At 32.9% G+C, this 24,087-nt stretch overlaps 1 protein-coding gene across 1 annotated transcript in view; it reads left to right on the top strand.

Annotated features, from left to right (window-relative positions):
• LOC119689640 overlaps positions 1 to 23,541 on the top strand; it is a 96,174-nt gene extending 72,633 nt beyond the window's left edge. Inside the window, exons 10-13 of the mRNA XM_038104512.1 lie at positions 979 to 1,238; positions 9,577 to 9,666; positions 13,678 to 13,813; positions 22,903 to 23,541. Coding sequence (XP_037960440.1) covers positions 979 to 1,238; positions 9,577 to 9,666; positions 13,678 to 13,813; positions 22,903 to 23,505 — 1,089 coding nt within the window. The 3' untranslated portion in view covers positions 23,506 to 23,541. The remainder of the gene's footprint in view (positions 1 to 978; positions 1,239 to 9,576; positions 9,667 to 13,677; positions 13,814 to 22,902) is intronic.
• The last annotated feature ends 546 nt before the right edge of the window (positions 23,542 to 24,087 follow it).

The raw sequence follows: 24,087 nt of genomic DNA, 5'->3' as shown, positions 1-24,087 counted from the left end.
TTCAAAGTTTCGTATATAAGAAAATAAATGAGCCAAATATTGTTTACAGTTTTTTTTTAATTATATTCCGAATTGTCAAGTGGCAATTTTATTTATAGAGCAAACATTGCATTTCATGCAATATACATAAATTTTGTTAAATATCCAAACAAAGAGTATGACTTTACATAAAACGAAATTCATATCGGTTTAATTTAAATTAATTTGCAATTCCACAAAACGCACGTATTTTATCAGATCATCTCCTGTGTATTTAAGTTACAATTCTCATTATGAATTTCGTTCGTACGAAATAATGAGTTTTACACATGCTTACGCCTGGCGCTGTTACGGAAAACAAACTCACAGTTGTTACATATACGTTGAGTCATTTTCATTTGCTTTCCATTCAGACAAAAATAATTTCCACCAATTCAAGGACACTTTCACGGCAAACATATTGTACACATGCATGCACAAACATGCACATACATGTCTGTACAAGCGATATTTTCACACACCAGGAAAATAAGTGTTGCTAGCACTTATGCTGCTTCTTTATTTACGATTCCTTGTCCACGCTGCATCCTCCCACAATTGTTTCCCATTTCAATATCGTTTTCACTTGAAGTTGTAAAGAAGCTTTGAACCACATACTCCTTTGTTACTCCTTGCTAAGCAACGACCTCATAACCCATATATGAGGTCCTGTATGCGTGCCACTCTATATAAAGCGCACATAAATATAAGATGAAAATGAAATGAAAAAGTGTCTTATAACAAAATACATACAAACATATTACACATATACATACATACATGAAGCCGAAAATCGTTCGCTGTAGCCGTTAAGCCTAGTGCACAAAAAAGTATATAGAAATCAATATGTCGCCGAAATTTTCAATTTCCTTTTTGCGCCGACATTCACCGCAACTTACTGTTCTCATTCTATTATTTATTCTCTTTTAACATTGCTTTTTGTTGTTGTTCGTGATGTAGGGGCTCTTCTGGGCTTTGGCCTGCATTTGGCTCATATATCCCGATAAACGTATTCCGCATCTGAAGGGTGAACCTCTAAATGGCAACACATCGTATCCATTTCTGTACACGGACTATTTGCCAACGGAATTTCTGATCAATGGAATTGTGTCATCCCTGCTGACTGTGGTGAATGTGATTTGCATTTTTATCACCGCCATAATAGTTTTGAAAATTAAGGAAGTCTCGGCGCCATACACAGCGAGTCCGGACTTAAAGCGGTAAGTGGAAAACGAATTAAAAGAAAATAAAAGCGAATAAAATTGATAAAAACATTCTCGCTGTTTATTCTCAAAGTTCCTGAATATTTTTAGAATGTTTTTAATGAAAGCACTTAAGAGATGCTGCCATATGTATGAAGAAATACTACGATACTAGCATAATTTGCATAAGTTAGCAGGGAATTGATATGTTTTTATTAATGTTCTCGAAATTAGCGAGAAAATGGTTCAAAAGTTAAATTGTAGTAATTTTTATTCTTCTTTTATTTTATTTATTTTTTGTTTTTATTGGCACAGATAAACATGTAGTATGGTTTGAGATTTAATCTATCATATTAAAACTTAACTGGGAATTGAATAGGAATGTATGAAAGATACATGTGAAAGTTTATTTACCAACTTCTTTGTGAATTTTTCCAACGCTTGAAAAATGTCGATTCGCATTCTGTGATGTGATTGGTATTTCTTACCTACGAAAAATGAAGCTGTGAAAGTTCTGAAAATTGAGCGACCCAAAATTTCTCATTTTAGGCACCTGCGATTTGTGCGTATACCACTATACTTCTTCATAAGTTCAGTATAGTGTACTAACTCAAATTGATCGACATTGACAAAATTCGAGAAATGAACATCCAACGGCTTCGCTTTTTTAGTCATGTCATGAGAATGGATGATGATGCGTCAGCAAAAAAAGTATTTGAAACGGTAGTTGAAGGAAGAAGACGTATAGGTAGATCTTGTCTCCGGTAGAGTGATCAAGGAGAGACAACAATAACCACACTTAAGTACGAGACTGGAGAAGGCACGCTTGAAGCAGATTGACCTGAAGACAAATGCTGCGTCAGGCCGAAACCCAGTAGCGGGTAACGGGTAATATGACCATTTAAGTAAATTAGTTAACTAACTTATCATCCGTTAAGTTAAGATGCTTTTCAAAGTAGTGAATGTTAGAGAATTGTCCACCCAAACATAAACTTTTGTGTTACCCTATAGAAAAGTCTTCTATTCTTGATTACCGAAACATATCAACAAATTAATAAATCATAAAATTGAAAGTCCGGAAAATTTTGCGTGCAGAAAAACTAATACAAGGCCTGTTGTATGATCTGTGGTTTTTAGCTTCGTGTTTTAAACCAATTACCTGCCATATTCATATCTTCAATTTGAAGAAAATTCAAAGTGAAAAATTATCACCATTTTTTAAACAAGCCTTCAGTCCATTCAGCGGTTGTAAAACAATTCACATAACGCAATGGCTAGCCTTAGAATAAACATATGATGTCTTCATTGACAGATTTGTTTAACAGATATAATGCCTTCAAATCAGGATCACGCAATTAATAACCGTACATAACAAATAGATGCAGTTTCTCGTGTAAACAATATCGAAAATGCTTACTTGCAGCACTTAAGTTTGAAAGATAAGATGAACAAATATATTTTAATAAACCCAGCACAAAAAATTAGAAAACGAATTACCACTTCTGAGTGTCGAAAGCGACGAGAAGCAAAATAGCTCCTAAAATGTAGAAGAGCTAAAAGCGTTAAAACCAATGAAAGTAATGAAAACAATTCAACAACAAAAATGGCAACAAAACGGAACTCATGTGCCAGTTAACAGCACCGAAAAGGGACGAAATCAATAGCAAGTATATGCATTAGAGCAACAGCAAAAAAACGATATCCAAATCGATCAAACGTTATAACTAATAACACTTATTATGGAAAAGAAATTTTCTACAGGGTTATTGATATTTATAGGGTGCTATTAAGAAAACATTTTCAATAGAAAAAGTGATTACTATCTGCTTAGGGCCGTTATTACAGAGTATTGTTTTTTAGTTATGTGTGCACTATAAAGTGGGTGTCTTCATTAGCGTCTTTTGTAGAAGTTGTCAAAATCATGGTATGAAAGAAACGATCGAACCATTGCTATACCACAGTCTACTTTTCTCCATACTAACAGTAATTTAATTGAAAGATTTTTTCTTGGAGGAATTAGTTAGTCCGGGCAAGTGTGAAATAGAAAAGCTGTTTAGGTTTATGTATAGCACCAAGATTACCAAAGGCATGCTACAAGTGACTTATTGGACAATTTCTGAGGCACGCATGCTATCCTCATTAATAAAGAACATCTGGTCATAATGCAGATGTCTTTTCTTATTAATTTTTTTCTTTTTCGACCTATTTGTTTATATCAGATCATAGCGATGGTAAGTCTGGTTAGAAAAGAGGGGACCTTTTATTGAACAAATTTTTTTAAATATCAAAATCTACATATGTCAACGATTAAACAACTAACAAAATCTATTATTTGTCTCACTGTTTTACAAAGTTAGAACATCTTTAATCTGAGATTAAAGCGTTTTAACAGATTAAACAAACATCTGAGATGCCTGAAAAAGTGAAAAAGTTTCAACTAATATTACAAAGACGGCAGGCTTACACGAGTTCCCAAAAAATTTTTTTAGAGACTGTCAGATAAAGAAAACTTGCAATACCATGAATCCTAATTTAGGATACAGGATTACTATTGCATGAGCTGATAAACTTAAATATGTGTTAAAAAAGTAAAGAAAATGTAAAATTGTTATGATTTTAAGATCAATTTACATTAATAACTTTAAGTGAATTTTTCTTTATTCTTTTAGGGTAACATTTGCTCTAAGCTTAATGACTAAATATTTTTGTTTTGCTTAAAACACAATGTCGAAGTCGAAGCCGAAGAACTGTGAGACTACGAATTAATTTAATTTCTCTACCAACATTTTTATAAGCATTAAAATGAAATATTATTCGTGTAATTTCAGTTGAAAAAATGCTTAACAATATCCATATAATAACAGTATTAACTCAGCATGTATTAACGGCATGAATAAAGAACAGATAAAATATATAATAATTTCCGTTATTTCATACATTATTCTGTCTCTTTGAAATTAATTTATTGGCTTTATTAAGTTTAGTCTAGACGGTTAGCACTTTCACCTTGAGTGTTTTTTGCTCAGAGAGAAACATTTTACTTTCATATGATTTAATTTGACAATCATAGGACTATTCTGATTTATAGAATCAATTTATGTTCAAGCCAAACGTCAGTTTAAACTGCAAAAATATAAAAGTATCGTCAAGCAAATACATTAGAATGAGGCTTTCTTATGCTGAAACCAAACTATAGCACTTGCAGTAGAAAGACAATAGTTTTGCAGATGTTATCCTCCTTGGCCAAGACAAAAAATGTTTGTATTGTTAATATTATTAAAAACTTCCATTGTTATGTCTCTTTTGGCCAGAATGTTTTTGTTCAATTTCACATTCTTAAGCTTATTATTCTTAACACACGTTCATGCAGCAGGGATATCTATTCCATTCTGTCTGTATTCACTACGGAGCTAATTTCAGAAGCATACTTCTGGGAGCGGCATGAGAACAAAATATCGTAGAAGCTATTAAACAAGCAAGGGAAATGGAATTTTCTCCGAGAAATGAAAATAAAAATGACAGCGAAAGTGAAAGTAAGCTTTAAGTGAGTTTGTTTGAGAAATGCGTAATATATCACAATGCAGTATATTTTTATTTTATGTGACATATTTCAACATTTTTAACCTGTGACTTAAGCTGGCATATTTTGTGGTTACTTGGAACAGACAATTTCATTTTGTTTTTATGATTCAGTTTTGGTTAATATGATTTGAATTTATAAGGAGAAGCATTGCTTTGATAAATAATAATATAAGAGTCAATTGCTTACGCTTTTAATGAAAAAACAAAGTATGAATTACATTAATAGCCACAGTTACATATATAATACTTTTAAATTGAAGTCCTGAATGCGGTAGTTGATTTATTCAAGCAAATGCTTTAAAAAAACTATTAAACGTAATTAATCTCAATTACTTTGAGTTACTTCTGCGTATATTTTTGTACGACGAAATAGTATACTGCGACCTTTGAGATATATTACGCCCTCCCTGCAGATTCCTCTAAATTAACTGCATAGAATGAAGGCTATTGACAAACTAATAGATAACCATTAGTTCAAGATTCTTGACTTAGTTGAGGTAATAAAAACTATATTAAAGTATTGAACTGATTATCTTGTAATTACTGAAGAAACTTTCACTCTGATTATTATTAATACCCCATTATATTAAATAATTTTAAAAACAAGTTACATATATTGAAACATCAAAATATGTCACTTAACATTTCAAACTTTGTTTTGATAATATTTTATAAGTTGCAGCAACTAATAATCCTCAACCTATTAGCCCACTTGTAAATCTCTTCATTGTAATTTAAGAATTAATGATTACTTAAGTGAAAGATTGACTTGACTTCAGCTAAGGGATCAAGGTGCTATATAAAATTTTATCACGCATTATCTACAAAAATTTTTGAATGCTCATACAAGTAACAGATAATTGAAGGTGCCAAAAAAGTTTCTGGAAAAGCCATAACGTTAAAGATGCCGTAGTAAACATAAATCAGTTGTGGAAGGAAATACGAATAAAATCTCATAAAAAATTTTACAAGTGTTTATGGTCAAAATGAGTCGTCAAAATATTAAAGATGATGTTGTTAAAACGGCGATAGAGTTTGGTTTTGCTGATTATATTATAGATGATATCAGCGAAGTTTTAAGAAACGACAGAGAAGAGCTTACACATCGGAAACTGCTGAAACTAGATAATTCAGAAGACTTCGATCAGGAAAAGGCAAACATATCAGATAATAGTAGTAAATAAACATCCCAAATTCTGAAGAAGTGTTTTGATAGAATTGATTAAGTACTCAGTGACTTTAAAATTGCAGCTATGTAACCATATCAAAATAGATCGCAGTGCACTATCCCTTTTTTTTTCAATAATGTAACGATATGCGAAAAAGTTCTAAAAAGGCGACAAAAAAAGTCAAACAGCTAACATTTAAATATAAATGTCAGTAAATAAATATATATCAGATTTAGTTATAAAATATAAATTTATTTCTTTTTTTTTGAAGTCGTTATATACAGGTTTTTTTTTGTTATGGAACCAGCTTAATTATTTTCTGTACATATATATGGGATTACTTGTTTCATTTAACGGCATTTCGTTTTACGGTCAACTTTTTGTATATTTATTTTAAATATGCAAAACCTTATTCCTATAATGTACAGAGCTTAAGATATGGTGATTTTACTATTAGTCTGAAATGTATAGAGAGTACACCCAATAAATACTTATATTCTAAGAAATAAATTTATGAGCTGTATCCCGAGATATAGCTCTTTGAGATTTAAGAGAAAAACAAAAATTTCAGTTCAATTGAAGATAAACAAGTTAGAACGAATTCCATTTGTAAAAGAATGATCTATGGTCATACGTAGTCATACGTCGGCTTAATAAGGTAGTCATACGTAATTAAAGATGAAAGGATAAAAGGATAAACTGAATCCTTTATGAAATAGATCTGTGATGCATGAAGTGCAAAATTTATAACAAAGTCTGTTATAAATTGTTCGAAATTAACTAAGAATAATTCTTTTAAAAATAAATAAATAAATTCTTCTCTAGTAATTATAAAAGTATCAAATATCAAAAAGATTTAAGAAAAAATTCCATAGTAAATTGTATGAATTGATAGCTAGTCCTGTCATTTATTTATTGTGCATACTAAAAGTGTTGATTCTAGATAAAAGAATTCCTTAAGTACTATACTAGATTGACTGTTATTTTATATTTTCTTGATAATATATATTATTTAAAGTCATTATCATTAAAATTTAAATGAATCAAAGAACTTGAGACCAGAGAAAATCAAAAGTTTTTAATTTAGTACAGTTATATTCATCCTTTGAACTTTGGTTTTAAGATTCACTTTAATCAGATTTATGTGTAAAAATTCATTACTTAATACCATTTGAAATAACAGCTTTTAAAACAACATTAACGACACTTTTCTGCTGACAGACGAGACACCAAACTATGCCCATTTGCCATTTCTTTAATTACAACAACATAAGACAGGCGTCATGTGGAAATGCGTGAGCTGAAATCACATGACCGAGTCCTGCTCAAAATACAAAATACTGTATAAACAAACCATAATGAGAATCAAATAGAAACGTTCATGTAAGAAGGAAGTGACTTGTATGATACATTTGGAATTTTGTAAAAAACAGACTAAAAAAATTATTTCTTGAAATAATTTAATACTGTGTTCACTCTGCAAGATTAAGTTCATATCTTTAGTCTCCATCGATTTGATTTTTTATTATTAAAATTTTAGTCCAGACCACAAAATGGAATGGTTGTCATATAGGGCTTCGAGGTCCGTGTATTGTTTGTCTATACACTTGAGAAAAATGGCGACGATGTTGTTTATTTTGGAATCAAGGATTCCTCACATTCATTTATTACCCAACTACAATTAAGTTGACTCTCACATATTATAATAATTAAAGACAATATTAGATCAATTTCATTATTTCTCAAAATAGATGTTTAAGCTAGCTATTCTAGACATGTTATAAATAAATGCGTTTTCTATAATTCTTTACTGCCTAATATTATACATAAACCAATTCACCCTAAACACAAATGAACTTATTCCATACTCAAATCTGTTAGGCCAATTTTAATTATAATTATATAGGCCCCCACGGATTGATAATGCGTAACATAATATAATATAATATAATGCGCTGCTATTAGTTAACGACTCCAGCTTCTCCTATCTCTTCCTATCTAAATTTTTACTCTAATCTTCTGGAGGTACTCGTATGAATTTTTACAATCTTATAAAAGATTATAAGATATAAAAGAGTATATTGACTTGTATTTGTGCAAATCAATCGACATTGAACCAAATATTTAAGAAGAAACGGTGTACGAGGGTGACAGATGAACTGAGGGTGGCATTTTCAACTGAAATGAGTTGAACTTCCTTGTTTTATTCCTCATTGCACATATAATCGGCCGAATCATATTATGACCGATGACCTCCATACTTTGTCTTAACCGAGAAAAGTGATTACAAAAAGCGGTAATAATAATAATATAATTATAATAATCATATGAATACATCCTTACAAAATATGACAACTTTTTGGGATACTTAAAAATATAATCTCAATTTGAACGAGATTTAGTTGACATAGTAAATCTGCAATTTAACAACTAAATCAAAGCTTAAGTTTTGGCAGCTGCTTTGACGTATCTTAAGGTGAGATTTAAAGTGACTTTTATTTTATATTAATTAATAACAAATCTTTCTACTTGTTTTTCGCCAAAAAATTATTGCACATTTTGTGCATTAGTGTTATAAAATGACTTTAATTTTGTTGCCAATAAAACACAAATTGCAGTAGGTATTTCTTCTTTAAATCAAAAAGAGCCAATACGAATGTGTAATATTTAGTTTAGATTATTAGAGAAATGTCTATACTAATAATAAACTTAAGTCTATCAAAAAAATGTGTAGAAAAATGCATAAGACAATTGCTGATTGAACATTCTAATTTCTCTAAGATAAGGGAGTAAGTACGAGCTCATACTTGAACACTAGGCGTTTGTGAAAAGACCGGCAGTAAGAGCAGAACTGTTGGTTTTTTACCTGCTTTTCTGTCTATATTTGATAATGCAGTCCATTTATTATAAATAAGGTAGTAAATAGATAAGGTAGTACTTTGTAGTGGTGGAAAAGCTAAAAGTAGGAATAAATGTTTTCCAGTGAGCCTATTGAGCAAAATTAGAATTAATTTTAAAACCAAAATGGATGAAGATAAACTTGGTAATGGAGGCAAAGCCATTGGTAAAATTAAATTATATTGAACTATAAACTATATGGTACTTGGAATATAAACTGTATTGAACTGCAAGCAGTTGCACTGCGTTCCTAAAAAGAAAACTAATACATTAAGAAGGTTTGTCTTACATTTTCACAAAATATTTCAATTAAAGTAATGTTGGATTATATATTCAAATAATTTTTATGTATTTTGAAAGTATGAACGCACAAACGTCCTTATAAACGTTTAATATATATTTTATGGAATACTTATCATTTTCTTTTAATTTAATATCTTTCTAAGAAACTGAAGAGTAAATTCTTTGAAAGTTTGCAACTCTTTCGTGAACGTTTTTCGGTAATTGTATGCTACTTAATATATGGAGAAAGTTTTCACATTATCATACGATAGATTGAATTATTGCGAAATGTTGCTCTCAAAGTTCCTCCCGTGCCCACCTTGTTTATGTATAATTTCTAAGTGGTTTCTTATCGCACAATAGGAATAAATTTCAAATTTATTTGGCAAATTTTCATGCAAATTGTTGATTTTTCCCTCTTGCAGATTCTGGGAAACTGATCTACGTACAGTACGCAAGACAAATCGTTCCACGTTGCGAGGGAGCCGAGACACCCACAGACAGAAACTATCAACGTAAGTATAGTTTAATATGTGCCAACTTAGGCAGCAGCAATAGCTCCAACCCTGACCTCAAATGCGAACTCCATTTGGCCTCCCACAACTGTCACATCACTTATGAGAAATCAGCTTTGCTCCTTGCTTTGTGGCAAACCGTGCCACAGACCGTGAAATTTTCTGCAAATAACAAACCCAACGGCGGAAGCGACATGTGCTGTGTCTGCTTCCCCACCTCATGCCTGCTACCTGCTTTACTATTTCGTATCATGTATGCGTCGTGCAATTTATGCGTCGCAGCTGCTACCCACAAGCGGCGTATACGCTGCTTGCGGCATTTTATAGATGCCGCCAATATTTTGCCGCCCAATTTCATTCTTGCTTTCTTGTCTACATTTTCATTTTCAATTTCATTTTCATTTCATTTCTTTTCTTTACATTTATATTGTTAGTATTGTTTTATTTTAATTTTTTATTGCATTGCTTTTGTTTATTATTTGTGCACAATTGTTTTCTTGTTTTGTCTTTCCCCTAGGTTGTTTCGTTTTTAGTTGTACTTTCATTTTCTTTTCTGATTGTTTATTGTTGCTGCTTGCTACTGTAATTGAGTAGTGTGTGTGCGAAAGCCCCAGCAGCAGCTCATAACTTACACATACACTTTCACGTACAATTGCGCATATTAACATATTCAATTCCCTTTAGCCGAAAGCATTTTTTGCTGGGTGCAACTCATAAAAAACACAATTTACAAATGTAAATATTTGTGCTGCGACTCCTGTACACCCAATGCATGCACACACATACACACATACACTGCTGAAGGGTTCCTGTGTGCTAGTGTAATTACGCTGATGTCCCTTAAAGAAAAGAGTACGCTGATTTCGCATGCAGAAAAAATTTAAGTACTTGCAGCAAAGATATTGCTGCCTGAAATTTATTCTGATAATGTCCTGAAAGGAACTGATCGATGCTGTACTCAACTCGAAGTTTCCGAACTTCATTAAAACTTTTTTGTACAAATTATTGCTGTACGTTCCAGTACGGATGCAAATGGTGGTCGACAATATAATTGCCGTGAAAAACGGAATTAATGCGCGTTGCATGCAATATATAATACGACATATTATTGCGACATATTATCCGCATTAAAATGTTATTTTAAGAGTTGTTCCGTGATAGAAAACGAGTAAGAACCTTTAACTTATCCCACTGCCTTCATATAAATTTTTGATCGCGTTGCTTTTGCAAAAAAGTAAATGCATCCTTGAAAGTAATGTAAAGTTAGATTAGATTATACCGCGATCCATTTAGGACTATTGGTACATTGTGTTGCCGTACAAAAAGTTCTGAGGTATAACAACCATATTAAACCTCTGGCAATGCTAAAAAGCTTTTTAAAAGGAAGTACTGGACTTGACCAAGATATTAAAAAAAGGAAGCTCTTCCTCTCTGTGCGATGGGCAGTAACAAAGCAGATGTGAGTCACTTTCATCGTCTTTTATTGAGACTCAATCCTCTGGTATGTTTTACTAACCGGCTGTGATCCGTGAGTATTTGATGATATGAGGACGTCAATGAGAGGTATGAAGAATGAAAATTAACATTTGGAATAATATATTTAACTTTATAGTGTTATATTTAAAAGTTGTTTAATAACAAAAATGCAACAATGTTAATAAAGATAAAATGTTGGTCTAAGTTGTCACGTATTGACATCAAGTAATTCTATTTTTAGTGCAGGAATAAATATTGGTCAGTGATTTCAAAAGCAAAGCAATCTGATGACGCTTACTCTTTGGATCAATATGTCAAAAAATACGTAATTTAGTTTAAGTGCTTAGACCATCTAAAAATTCCGAATTAAACGATAAAATCATCAGATAAACTTTCGCATCAAACTTCGTAAGTCAGTTGTTCTGACGGCGTACAACTAGCAAGGACGAAATTACAAATTTCCGTACACGCCGTACGCAGTATTTCGGGGGTCCGCCACATAAATGAAGGCTGTTCACAGGCGAAAAACACATCGCCGAACTAGCACGCATATTTTTTGTTGTTTTTTAGTGGGCAGTAGAAAATTTTTATGGTTTCAATGGCAAGTTATTTTTCTTATTTCCTGACCACTTAACTATAAAGGTTCAATAATGTTGTTTCTTTAGTTTTTTAGTTGTGTGGTTTTTTATTTAATGTGGTTTACTGGGATTGTGTGCCTAAGCACTTAAGTGGGCTTCACTTGATGAGTTAGCCTTGACTCAAGAAACACTTTATTAGGATTTAATGTAAGTCTGATGCAGCTTTTTATGCCCTCAGAAATGTTTGCTTTGATTTTATTGTGGCAATTTACTTTCTGTCACGCAGCATTAATTTAACCGCAAAAGTTAAAGATACAAGATAAATTTTACATAAAATATTTGTGATATTGGAAACAAGGGGAAAATCAAATAAAATAGTAAATAAGAATATAGAACTGATGCAAATAGGTAAAAAAAAAAGAATTGTTTTGCATTACACCTACGTCAGTTGATTCAGAAAAGTAAAAAGCATATAAAGAATATTTTACAATATATATAGTTTGTTACTTATAAGTGAATTGAATAATAATGTCTAATAAGAACTATGAGATATGGAATAGTAATTACAACTTCTTTTCATATTAAGTATTCAATATAATAACTATTTGGCTGAGAACTCTTATTCAAAAGTAAAATATTGTGTGCGTTTATTTGCTTTACTTAATTACTTGTCCTTTATAGACTTGAAGGATCATTAACTGCATCCAGTAGTTCCCGTTAGCGAATCCAGTAAGTTACTTTCTGTTGCCAGGTGTTAGCATTTTCAAAATTTTATTTATTTTGAGACAAAATCAATTCATAGCTTGCAGTATTAATCAGTTTTTATCTCAATATACTACATATTGTAAATTGAACCATGTAGCTTCCGGAAAAAATCAATGTATTATTCATAAGCAATATTTAATTGATTCATATGACAGCAACATATATCTCTTTCACTCGATTACAAGTGTTAGCATCTATGATGATCTGCTAGCTACTACAGCTCTATAATAAATCTATTTTGATTTTTAATAAAAATGTTTTCTCAACAAAAGTAAGACTGGAATTACACCTATAAGTCTTTTGAGATGCACGAAGAAGCAACCAACATTTTCAAGACGTTTTGATCATCTCAAAGTTAAATACCGAATTTTCCGCAAAGTATTGCTTAAGCTTAGTTTCGATAAGAGTTCCGCTTAATATATGTACTTACGTACGTCCTTATTATGCTTGGTCCTTAAAGTTGGAACAGCACTTAAGCGCTTTCGGTTCTAAAAGTCGAAGAAGTTTTCCTAACTTTTGTGGAGTGCATTCTACTTAATTAATTTAAAAATGTTGAATTTGTGATTTATTCTTAAGGAAACAAACAAAACAAAAAACAATCACATTATTTAACTAAAAGCTGACGTAGATTGAGGAGAAGCTGGAGCGGAAGTGAAAAAGGCAGCAATGATTTTAGTGGCTAATTAATGCGAAATGAAATCTGCAGTTTCTTTTAGTTTATTTTGAACTGTCTCCATCTTTTGCTCTGTCTGCATCCATAAAGGACTTAAAGAGGAAAGTAATTAATGGTAATCTACAGCCCAAACGAGATGAGAGATGCAAATAGGAAGTCCATTTAAATTATTAAAAGCAAAAGGGAATTAAAGCAAGTATAATATTTTAAGTATACACAAAAATTTATATTCAAATCTCAGAGAAGACATTGCAAAGTACTTGTAAAAAAATAAAATAACTCATAACAGTTGTGCTTCAATTGCCATTTTAATTTTTCGCTTAACTGCTTTTCCATTTTTATGTGACATTCTGCGTGTATGTTTCCAAAAATGAAAACAAAAATAAACACACTCGCTTTTCCTTCGAAAATATTCAAAATTTTCATTTAATTTCGATTTATTTTATTTTCCATAATATCACCACAACAAAAACGGAATAATAATCCGAATTCGACACAATCAAAAAACTCCGAAAGCAGTGCCTACAAAGGATTGGAAGAGCCGCGAAACAATGAATTGAATACAGTTTTAGAGCAAGCACTTAAGGAAGCTGAGGACGACGTTACATTCAAAAAGGTCAAGCGGATGAGTTATTCCAGTAACGCTGCTGGTGAAGTAAGTACAGAAGTTAATATTAGGGTACTTGACATGGGCGGAACATATTCATTTCGTTGTGAATTACCAGCTTTTAGTTTCTTTCAACATATATTTGTTTTTTTTATTCTAGTACTTTAATACTTTTATTGTTAGTTACAGAAGGTGCAGGAGGTCATGCTCCTGCATAACATAGGACGAAAAAAGGTTAAGTTGAGTGGCATTGGGATATTGTAATAAGATACTAAAGCGAACATCTGACAACAAAACAGATTCAAATTGAAAGAATTCGAGTGATTCGTATTCCTCTTCTTCAGCTAAGTCCTTGAACAAAGTAAGAGAAAGAGTTAATTTAAACTTCGGCGAGACTAAAAAACCGTTGCCATAGTTATTGTATACCAGTCAAAAGCATTATTATCAGTTATATATAATATGACTCTTAATTTTAATGGGAAGTTAACTACATGAACAAAGATAAAGCTCACCACATAAGAAATTGTAAACTAGACAAATTTATGAAATCCACGCGACATATATTTAATAATTTTAGACTATTTGACAATTAATATTGACGTTGAAAATGTTACGTCTCACCAGTTTAGTTATAAATTGCGATCCTATGGAGTTGCTACTAATAAGCACCCTTAATTCTACATATGGATGCACTCATTTAATCAACACTGGGAGAGGCTGTCATTCTGTAAAACCCATTTTTCTTTTGTCGATTGATGTTTTCAAAGCAGAGCTAAAAAGTTTTTGTTTTTGAGTAGTTTAGGTGCTTTGTCCTTTGTGTACTTGGAAATTGTTTTAATATGTCAATTTCGTTTATTCGGTAAAAAAATAAATTTATAACTATAATAAACTAGAGAAAATTTTAGAAAAAATGCAAAATAAAATACCTAATTTTTTTTTTAACGATTCTTATAATATAGACAGAAATCGTGTTAATATTCCACCTAGTACAAATAACAAATAAGACGTACTAATCAGCAATTTTATTGGAATATGTTATTTATTGTAAAAACGAAGCTAATTTGCTTAGGTCTGCCACTGTTTTTCTTTCTAGCCATGTAGATAGTGCAACCGCCTAGAAAAGACTGGATTCTGTAACGTTGCAAGTGTTTTCAAACGCTGTTTGTGACGACATGGCATACCTTTTAGCCACGGCGTCGACTGTTAACATCCCAAAGTCACGGTGGAGATCACTTAGTACTTTATTTTGAAAGCCTTAGATAGTTGCAATATGTTTTTTGCCAGTACAACCCCAGAATTGCATGCCATAAGTTCAAGCCGGCTTAAGAATTTGTATATACTATTGTTTTAGTTTGTTATAGATTGCTATTTTAGAGTGCCTGCCGATGAGGTGGTGAAATTTGTTGAGTTTTATGTCAAGCTCCATTCGTTTTTTCCTAACATGCGGTTTTAAGTGCAGATATTCAGTTTCGTTGTCATGTGGAATTTTAGTGTCACACGCGCCATCTACTTCGATACTTATACACAACGCGTACTCATAGAGAGCGCTTCTAGTCATAGTGTCAAAAGCAGCTTTCAAATTGACAAATAAGTTATGTGTATCGATTTGTTTTTTTTTGAGTCTTCTCCAGAATTTGATGCACTGTGAATATCTGGTCCAGGGTGGAATGCTAGATCTCAAGCCTTACTAATAAGGTCCAATCAGTTTGTTGACGATCAGCTTCAATCTTTCGCATAGTATGTTTGTACGATACGATAGTTATTGCAGTTTGCAGGATTACCTTTTTGTGGATTAGGCAAAGCACGCTTAAAGTCCAATCGTTGGGCATGCATTCATCAGACTATATCTTACGAATCAGCTGCAGCATGGATTTTAACAGCCTTTCGCCACCAGCTCTAAACAGCTTAGCCGGTAAACCATTGCACTTGCAGCTTTGTTGTTTTTGAGCCGCGTTATAGTTGTTTTAACTTAATTATGGTTTATTTTTTCGTCAATGATTGCAAATTTTTATTACTACTACCTTCCATTACGTGGGTTCGAGAAGTGATCCCTCCAAATGTGAAGCATGCTTGGGACATCTATCACCAGATTACCATTTTCATCTTTGTAGAAATTAACTCCGGATTTATAACCATTTTTCAGCCATTAATTTATTGATAGATTTTTCAAGCCATGCTTCGTACTCACATCTTTCTGCTTTTTCCTTTTTTTGGCTGAAAAGAATTTTATCTTCTTTTCTGCTGATATCGTTCTTTAGCAGCGCGCGCCGCAAGTGGTGGCACTCTTGGTCATACCAGCTGTATCTTTGTGAACGATGATAGCCGGTACGCATGGAGTCGGAAATGTGGTTCTACTGCGCGCGTTTATCGGTTCCTTCAAATACACTTTTTAGATGTTAGGAGAGTCAAGTTGCGGAATCGTTAGCTGTACCTTTTTCATCGCACGTAAACGTGTCTGTGTTTTGGATGCAAAAAGATAATGATCCGATTAGAGGAGTTAGCTCCTTGAATATTACACATATCCAAGGCACTGGAAACATGACTTCTGTCAATCACAACACGATCAATTTGAGATCTTGTGTTTTAATCAGGTGACAGCTATGTTACTGGTACTACTAATTACCATGTTTCTAGCTGCGGCAAAATCAATCAGCCTTGTTCCCTTATCAGAAGTTTTCTATGAAGGCTGAAATTTCTGACAGTAGCACCAATGATACCTTCTCTACACATCTTTGCGTTGAAGTCTTTTACAACGATTTTGATATCATGATGGGGACAGTATTCATACTCGTATGCGTGTTCAAGCTCTTCATAGAAGGTTCCTCGGTGTCGTCATTCTTATCTTCCGTCGGGGCATGTGCACAAATTAGAGTAATATAGAGTAATGGAAAGCCTGTCGTTTATTGATGAAAATGTTCAGATCAACATTGGTGAAAAATTCATTCACTTCTAATCATGTTTCATATATTAACAAACATTCTACAACCTATCATGCGAAAATATTTTCGGAATTACAGAAAAACTTAGTATTATGAAATGCAAGAACTTAAAGCACTATCGTGCTGTAATATAGCACTTATTTATTCGTATTGTGTGTGAGATTTTTCTCACAAATGCGATTTCCTCAATGATTGGGTAGAATATATTTTGCGTTTGTGAAAGTACTGTTATGATTTCAAGAACAATTTTGAGGAAAAGAGAGGAAAACAAAATCACATATTAGATGATTCGAAATTATCCAATACAAAAGAAAATGATTTTGCTTAGATCTTACGAATGAACTACATTTTTTTTGAAATAATAGCTTTTTGAAACCTATTTACTGCTTAAGTTCGTCATGTAAAAAGTTAGTTATTGGAAGGTGCATCTACTGATATATCTTCATTCGTATGAAGCTGACGATTTGATGTATTCTATTTTCAATATTCTATATTAAAATACCTGAGGTTTGTACCCTAAAAAAGCATTCAACGAAGAAGATATTTTTTGTTTTTTTTGTTTTTAATATAAATATTTATTTGTCTTCCAAAAGAATAAGACAAACTTTTCCTAAAAGAATGATTTTTCTTTTTGAAAAATTTTTTCTGTTATCGGTCTCCGAAGTGAGCTATTTGCAGCTTTTAAAGTTTGCAAGTGAATTTTTGCACATTGTCAATAGATACCAGAGTGCACATTGTCAGTGACTCCGTTACTACAATGGGTGATATTATTCCATGCAGTAACTAATACATTCCTAATTTCAATAAACCTACTAAATTAGATAAATTAGATAGCCTATGTTTTTATTCTTAAAAATGTCACACGATTTTGATGGTACGTAGTTGAAGTGAACAAGGAGAGTGATACATGGAGTTGTTATAATATGCATTTACGGCAAATATTTTTTCTAAGAAGTTATGTTTACCATACATGCATTGATTACTTTTAATGAATGTAATATATTTGTATTTTTCCTTGTAGAATTAATACATTAAATATCTGGAAATATGTTTATTTTTCTGCGAAAGTAGATTTGTATTTTGAGCATCATTGGTCAGACAATATAGCTATGTCATGTTCCATTCATAAATAAAACGTATAAAAGGATGGATCATCGACTGACGCCATCATTGACTTTGATAGCGAAAATGGCTGTCAGCATTTAGCACATATACATATGTGTATTGCTACTCATACATACATACCTATGTGTGTATGTTGTGCTTGTAATTATAGGTACTTCATAATATAAATTTAAGGTTGATGGTAATGATAAACTTCAACTCATTTCAATGATTGTCAATAGTATACGACGATTAATCCGGAACTTCACAATTCACTGACTCAGTTTTTTATTACGAGTAACTAAATTGTACATTTTCATCTCATTACTTCTCGTTTTTTTTTTAGATTTTGAGCCAATTTCCGGTGACATATTCTTTTTTCCTGATGATGCGAGGCAAAGCCTATAGTCGACTTTTACAATCGGATATTCACAATTTAACTTCAATGACTTCCGAAGTTCATTTTTTGTTGACCCAGCGCCGGTTTGCTCTTTCTATTTTTTCTTATTTTCTGAAAGTTTTTTGGCTCAGGTTGCAATTTGTGTCCGGTGGCTCTGATTTCACGAGAGTGTTTCTTCGTGCAGCCGCAATACTTATAAATCTCAATGAATTGTCCATTTTAACCCAGTAATTCACTACTCCCATGCTTTGTTTATTTTTCACATTTTCTTCAAATTTTTTGTGAACTTCTCATTTCGGCGTCTTAGTATGACCTTTGAAAAAGTGTTTGGCAAATTGATTTATATCTGCTTCAGTGCTTCACTGTTTCACTGCTTGACTGCATCAGTGTTCGACTAGTCAGCGGGAGGAAGTTTCACTGGATTAAGTACTTGTGGCACAGTATGGAAGACAAGTGGGGTAAATAAAAAGAAAATATACGGAAAAAAAACAAAGACGCATGCACAAGATGAGAGCAAACGCGAATTAAAGTAAAACGTAGAATTGGAGAATAATGATTGAGGTTAGTTTTCCACATCTTCCGGGATTTGTTTAATTGCGGGTAATTAACTTTAAACGTCCGACGTTGTATGCTTGACAGCAGTCGCAACAGTAGCAACGATGGCAGCAGCAAGACGCTACTCATTGCATTCCACTTAGTAGAAAAATTATTAATTGAGTTTTTGTTTTTGTTTGCATTAAATCCTCCTGTGAAAGAAGAGGACGAGAAGAGAAGGAGAAAGAAAGGTCCAAACAAAAATTTCTAAGTGCAGACTTTGTAGTAGATGAAGCATTAAGCTAAGTAGTGCAAATTAATATATTAAGCAAGTAGGGAAAAATCCAAAACTATTTATGTACAAGAAACAAATTGAAGTAAGAAATAAATAAGCTATAATCTAAGAACTTGGTAATTAGGTAAGTTTTAACACAGTTAATGAGATACTGACTTTATTTTATAAAAAGATTTTCTTTGATTGTAGTATTTAATAGATTCCGAGCTACGTTAAAATTGTGATTTTTTTAATATAAATAAATCAAAGTATTAAAATAATAAAATTTTTGCGAACATTAAAAAACAAACTGAAACATGCGAGCTTCATAGGACTGTCAATGAAAATATACGTACATATAGTGAGAGTTGGAGGCATCGCGATTAATTGGGAGGACAGCATTAAATGCTTGGGAATCACGTTTGATAAGCGGTTCACTTGGCACAAGCACATACAAGTCAAAAGAAATAGTTGCGCAAAAACACTGCACTGCTTACAATCAGTTTTAAAAAAAAACAACCTTAGCGGCAAAAACAGAAAGCTTCTCTATAATCAGATAATTAGACCAGCACTACTTTATATGTGTGTCGCGTATAGCAAAGCAGCCTACTCTACTATCCAAAAGCTACAAGTTGTTCAAAGTTAGGCTATCCAAAGGCTCTTCAAAGTGCCACAGTACATCCGCACGAATGACATGCTAAGAGACCTTAGAATAGATCCGGTCAGACAGATCGATACATAAGGAACAGAGCTCTGAAGTTATTTGCGAAAACCGACAGGATGCCCTACTTAGTACTATCTAATCTCAGAGTAATCACTAACCGCACGGGGCGGTACACAGATCAATCATTGAATAATCACGGCGATATGATGAATACTCAAATTAATCAGTGAGATGGGTGGGATTCTGCAGAAACCCCCCAGCCATCATCAAACCCCGGAAAAGATTCAACATAACATAACATAACTTAACTTTAAATCATGCAATGTGGTTTATTTATTGTCAGTTTTCATTTTTCGTCTGTAACTGTATCCTTTTCAACAGCCAGGGCCAGTTCACTTAATCTTAACCAAGAAAAATTGCTGTTGCAATCAGTGTGTTTTTTAGATAACTTTTACACGGAACAACATAGTATACATGTTGCTCGCTGCTTAAACAACTTCAGATTAGTGCTGCCAGATTAGATATAGACTAGTAAATTATAATATGCTGATATGATTAAATCTTAGGTACAATAATATTGCAACTTGTATTAGTAAGCGAGGAATCGCTTACTGATACAGACAAATCAACAGCTTGACGATATTATGATGAAATGATGAAATAATGATGAAATCAGTTTTTCAGAATAACAACACTATTCATAATTACCCGAAAGGCGTTGTATATTTACATCGAGAGCTTTATTAAATAGTTGTCTTCATATGAAGATAAATCCCATAGTTTTCAGCATTCATGAATAGTCGAATTGACAGGAATTGAGTTACTGGTCTATGAAAAACGATTTCTGATTTTACCACAGAATTTAAGGAAAATAATCACTTTTTTAACCTATTTTAATACAAGTTTTCAGAACTCTTTGGAATTGAAAAGATCTAGATGAAAATATCGATCAATCATTTTATTCTATAGTATGGAGCAATTATGTGATGATAGTTCGCCCACAACCCAGTGGACCAGAAACCAAAAAAAATTCTTATTGGCAGAACTATATGGGTGACTGAAAAGTAAAAAAAAAGCAAAGAAGCTGATGCTGTTGTTAGGTATGTTAGATAACGTTACCGTTTTGAAAAAGTGGGTATCTCTAAAAAGGTAAAATTTAGTTCTGCAGGTGTCATATACCTGTGGTGACACTTTTTCAAATTATTTAACTTTGGTTTGAACCACAAAAACAACATTACAACATGTAGTTCCCAATTGATATTAGGAATTCGCAAACAGGCGAAATTTAGGTCTTTAGTCAAACATCTAATTGTCTTTGATGTCGGTTGTAGCATTAACGACTTACCTTGATCGCAGGATTTCGCTTTGTTAAAAGTCAGTTGCCTGTTAATTCGCATTTCTATTTCTACTTCAGTAGTGAAATCAGAAATAAACAAGTGGTGCTTTTAACCATATTAGAGATTTTTATTATCTTTAATTGTGAAACGGGTAAACTTACAGGTAAAATTATTAATAGTGGGCTACTATCACTACATCATGGTATTATTAACACACATATCAGTATAGTGTAAAGATAAAAGCCACATCGAACGAAAGTATTGATTGCAGTCATTGTACCCGCGTATCTTTAAATTTTAATGACAACTCATCTCTACCTTAACTAGTCAGGCAGCCGAAGCTGTGGATCCTGACACCCGTGGCACCAGATTCACACCTCTAGCCAACTGCCTCTAGTAAAAGATACTACCATTTATACTTCAAATAGTCCCGGGTGAGGCCTATTTCATTTTAGTCGCCTCTTATAACAGGTATGCCTGACTTCGAAAAGACTCTAACCTCTTTCCCGCACGGTTACTAGATAAGTTAAATTTTTTTATTGTGATATTTATACTTGATAGTTGCGTTCTTTTATTAATTATTTTAATTTACATCTAATATGTATCATATTCATAACTGGTTATGATTGAGTCTCAGTGAAATTTCAAAAACTTTTTTGATTGGTGAAATCTAAGGATCTCAGTTTCATATAAATATATATGCAAGTGGAAGCCAATTATACGGAAATACAGAAGATGTAAGTAACTATGTTGCGTAAATTTCATTTTATACCAACAGACCTGCACTATGTACCAATTTTTATTTGAGTTCATCATATTCCATCAGCACTCAGGAAACTCAACTTCAAAACTCTTAAAAGCTTGTAACTTATATTTAATTAAATGTTGTTTTCTCACCAAATGAGGTTCACAGTTAAAAAAACTACCAAAACAAAATTATGTTTCTGTTTCTTCAATTTGTTAAATATTTGTGTATGTTTTCCAAAAATAATACCAAAAGCGGTACAAAAAAGTTGTTGCTTGAGTCGAGCTACTAAAACTCAATTAACCCCATTTTGGGTGTAGCCGTTTCAGTTGAACCAAAACCAAGTAAAAAATGAAAACTTCGAGCGTAAGCCAAAGAAAAAGTTTCGACGAGCGGACATGGGGGCAGGAGTACACAACCGTAATTTTTCACTTTAACCGCATTGATACTCAATTACGTTAAGCAACACCACTAGCACGCCTCAGTTGGCTCCTGTCGATTCCTGTCATTTGCTGGTGTCAATGCAACTTTCGCCTTCTTTTACTTTTTTCCTGCCACTTCTTTGATGGTTTGTGACGGGTCGCCTAGGAGTATAGGTAATGGAGAGATGCCGTACTGGTGTAATAGCGTAATGGAGTATGGTTTGTATATGTTGTTATACATGAAAATGAAAAAGTTCTTGCTGAGCTCCGGATGGAGAAAATAGGGAAACGGAAGCACTTTGCAACGGAAATGAAACATCAATTAAAATTATCGGCGTAGTGGGCGGTAGAGGTGCTCGAATCTGGGAGCAAACCACAGCGCAGACACTACGTTGCATTAATGAAATTAACCAAATTTAATTGAATGAGATTGAATTGAGTTGCATTGCATTTAATTGTGAAATAATTAAGAAATAATTGATACAAGAAGTTCTGTAATAACAAACGAAACTCAAGTGGAAGTTAATGAAAAACAATTGCAAGTAGGAGTGTCCAATCGTTGTAAACGAGCGGACTGACAGATTGACCAACGCGACGGAGTGTTGTGCAGATAATAAATTTCTTGAAGTTTATTATTTAAATAATTTTATGTTTTGAAGCATTTAATTAATTTTGTTGTTTGCATTGACTTTTGCTTTTGTTATTATTTTCATTACAGCTGACACAACGTTTAGCGAAAATTGCAGGACTTAGTAAACGTGACGCACCGGATACGGCAACTACGGCATTTGGAAGTTACCCTGGTAGTCGCATAAATTCAATAAGAAACTCCAGAATGAATGTTGACTTGAAGGCATTGGACAAACTGATTAGTAACTTGTTGGAGAAGCACACTGCAACTAGTAGTGCCGGCGCAAATCGAAAATCATCAATGAAGCTAAATCGTTGGCATCCCACATCGCGTTCAGCGCACACATTTAACATAACCGAAGGCAATGCAAGCACTTACACTTTAATGCCAGAGAAAGTTAATAGCGGAAACGTTGGGGGTGGGGCTGGCAGTAGTGCCACCGGTAGCAGTGGCACAACTCCTGTTACTCAACATGCATCGGTTATGCCTACCATAATGGAATCCAACACAAGTGCTAATGTTAACACGGATGCAGCTGAAACACCTCAAAGGCAACAAACACCAGTGGTGCGCAACGTTCTACAATCCGTTGCTAATGTGCCGCAGCGTTTTAGTCAAAGCCTTGGCATTACTACGCCCGGCGTTGAGGACGAAGAAAATCTGAATCTAATACAAAATTACATTGCATAATTGAGCTTATTCAGTTATCGCACTTGAGATCAGACATTTTTTTTTTGTTCTATTGTTGTTGTTGTTAAACTCTATAATTAATATTAAATTGCACTTTTTACTTAATTGTTGTGAAAATCTTTACATGTTATATTTATTAATTATATTTGCTGAAGATACTAATTATCTAGTTAATAAATGTTGGTGTAAAACATACGATTCATTCAATGCAACGAGTACTTCACAATATATATAGATTCTATAGTTACTGTAAACAGTTATCTGTAGATAAGCTGGAACATCACCATGTGACAGCAATTAGAAGAATTATGCTTCTTACGTGTCAGCATAACATGAGACGTGGGGTCTGAGAAAAAAGGAAAGAAAAAACTACTCAAATATGTATATAACTTGTCATGAGTTATTTATCATAGACCGTACCGTAGCCAAGGAGATTATGTCGACAATGAAGCATAGGAATTCAAAGGACAGTTATGAAATATAAGGATGAGTGGGTGCAGCTAAAAATTTAATGAGAGTTTTAAAACTAAATGTAATAATAATAATCCGCAATATCCCATACGGAAAGAAGCTGACTGCCAT

This window comes from Teleopsis dalmanni, chromosome X, assembly GCF_002237135.1.
Source record: "Teleopsis dalmanni isolate 2A chromosome X, ASM223713v2, whole genome shotgun sequence".
Lineage (NCBI taxonomy): Eukaryota > Metazoa > Arthropoda > Insecta > Diptera > Diopsidae > Teleopsis > Teleopsis dalmanni.
The sequence above is the reverse complement of the archived record's forward strand: the minus strand, read 5'-3'. Positions and strand labels throughout refer to the sequence as shown.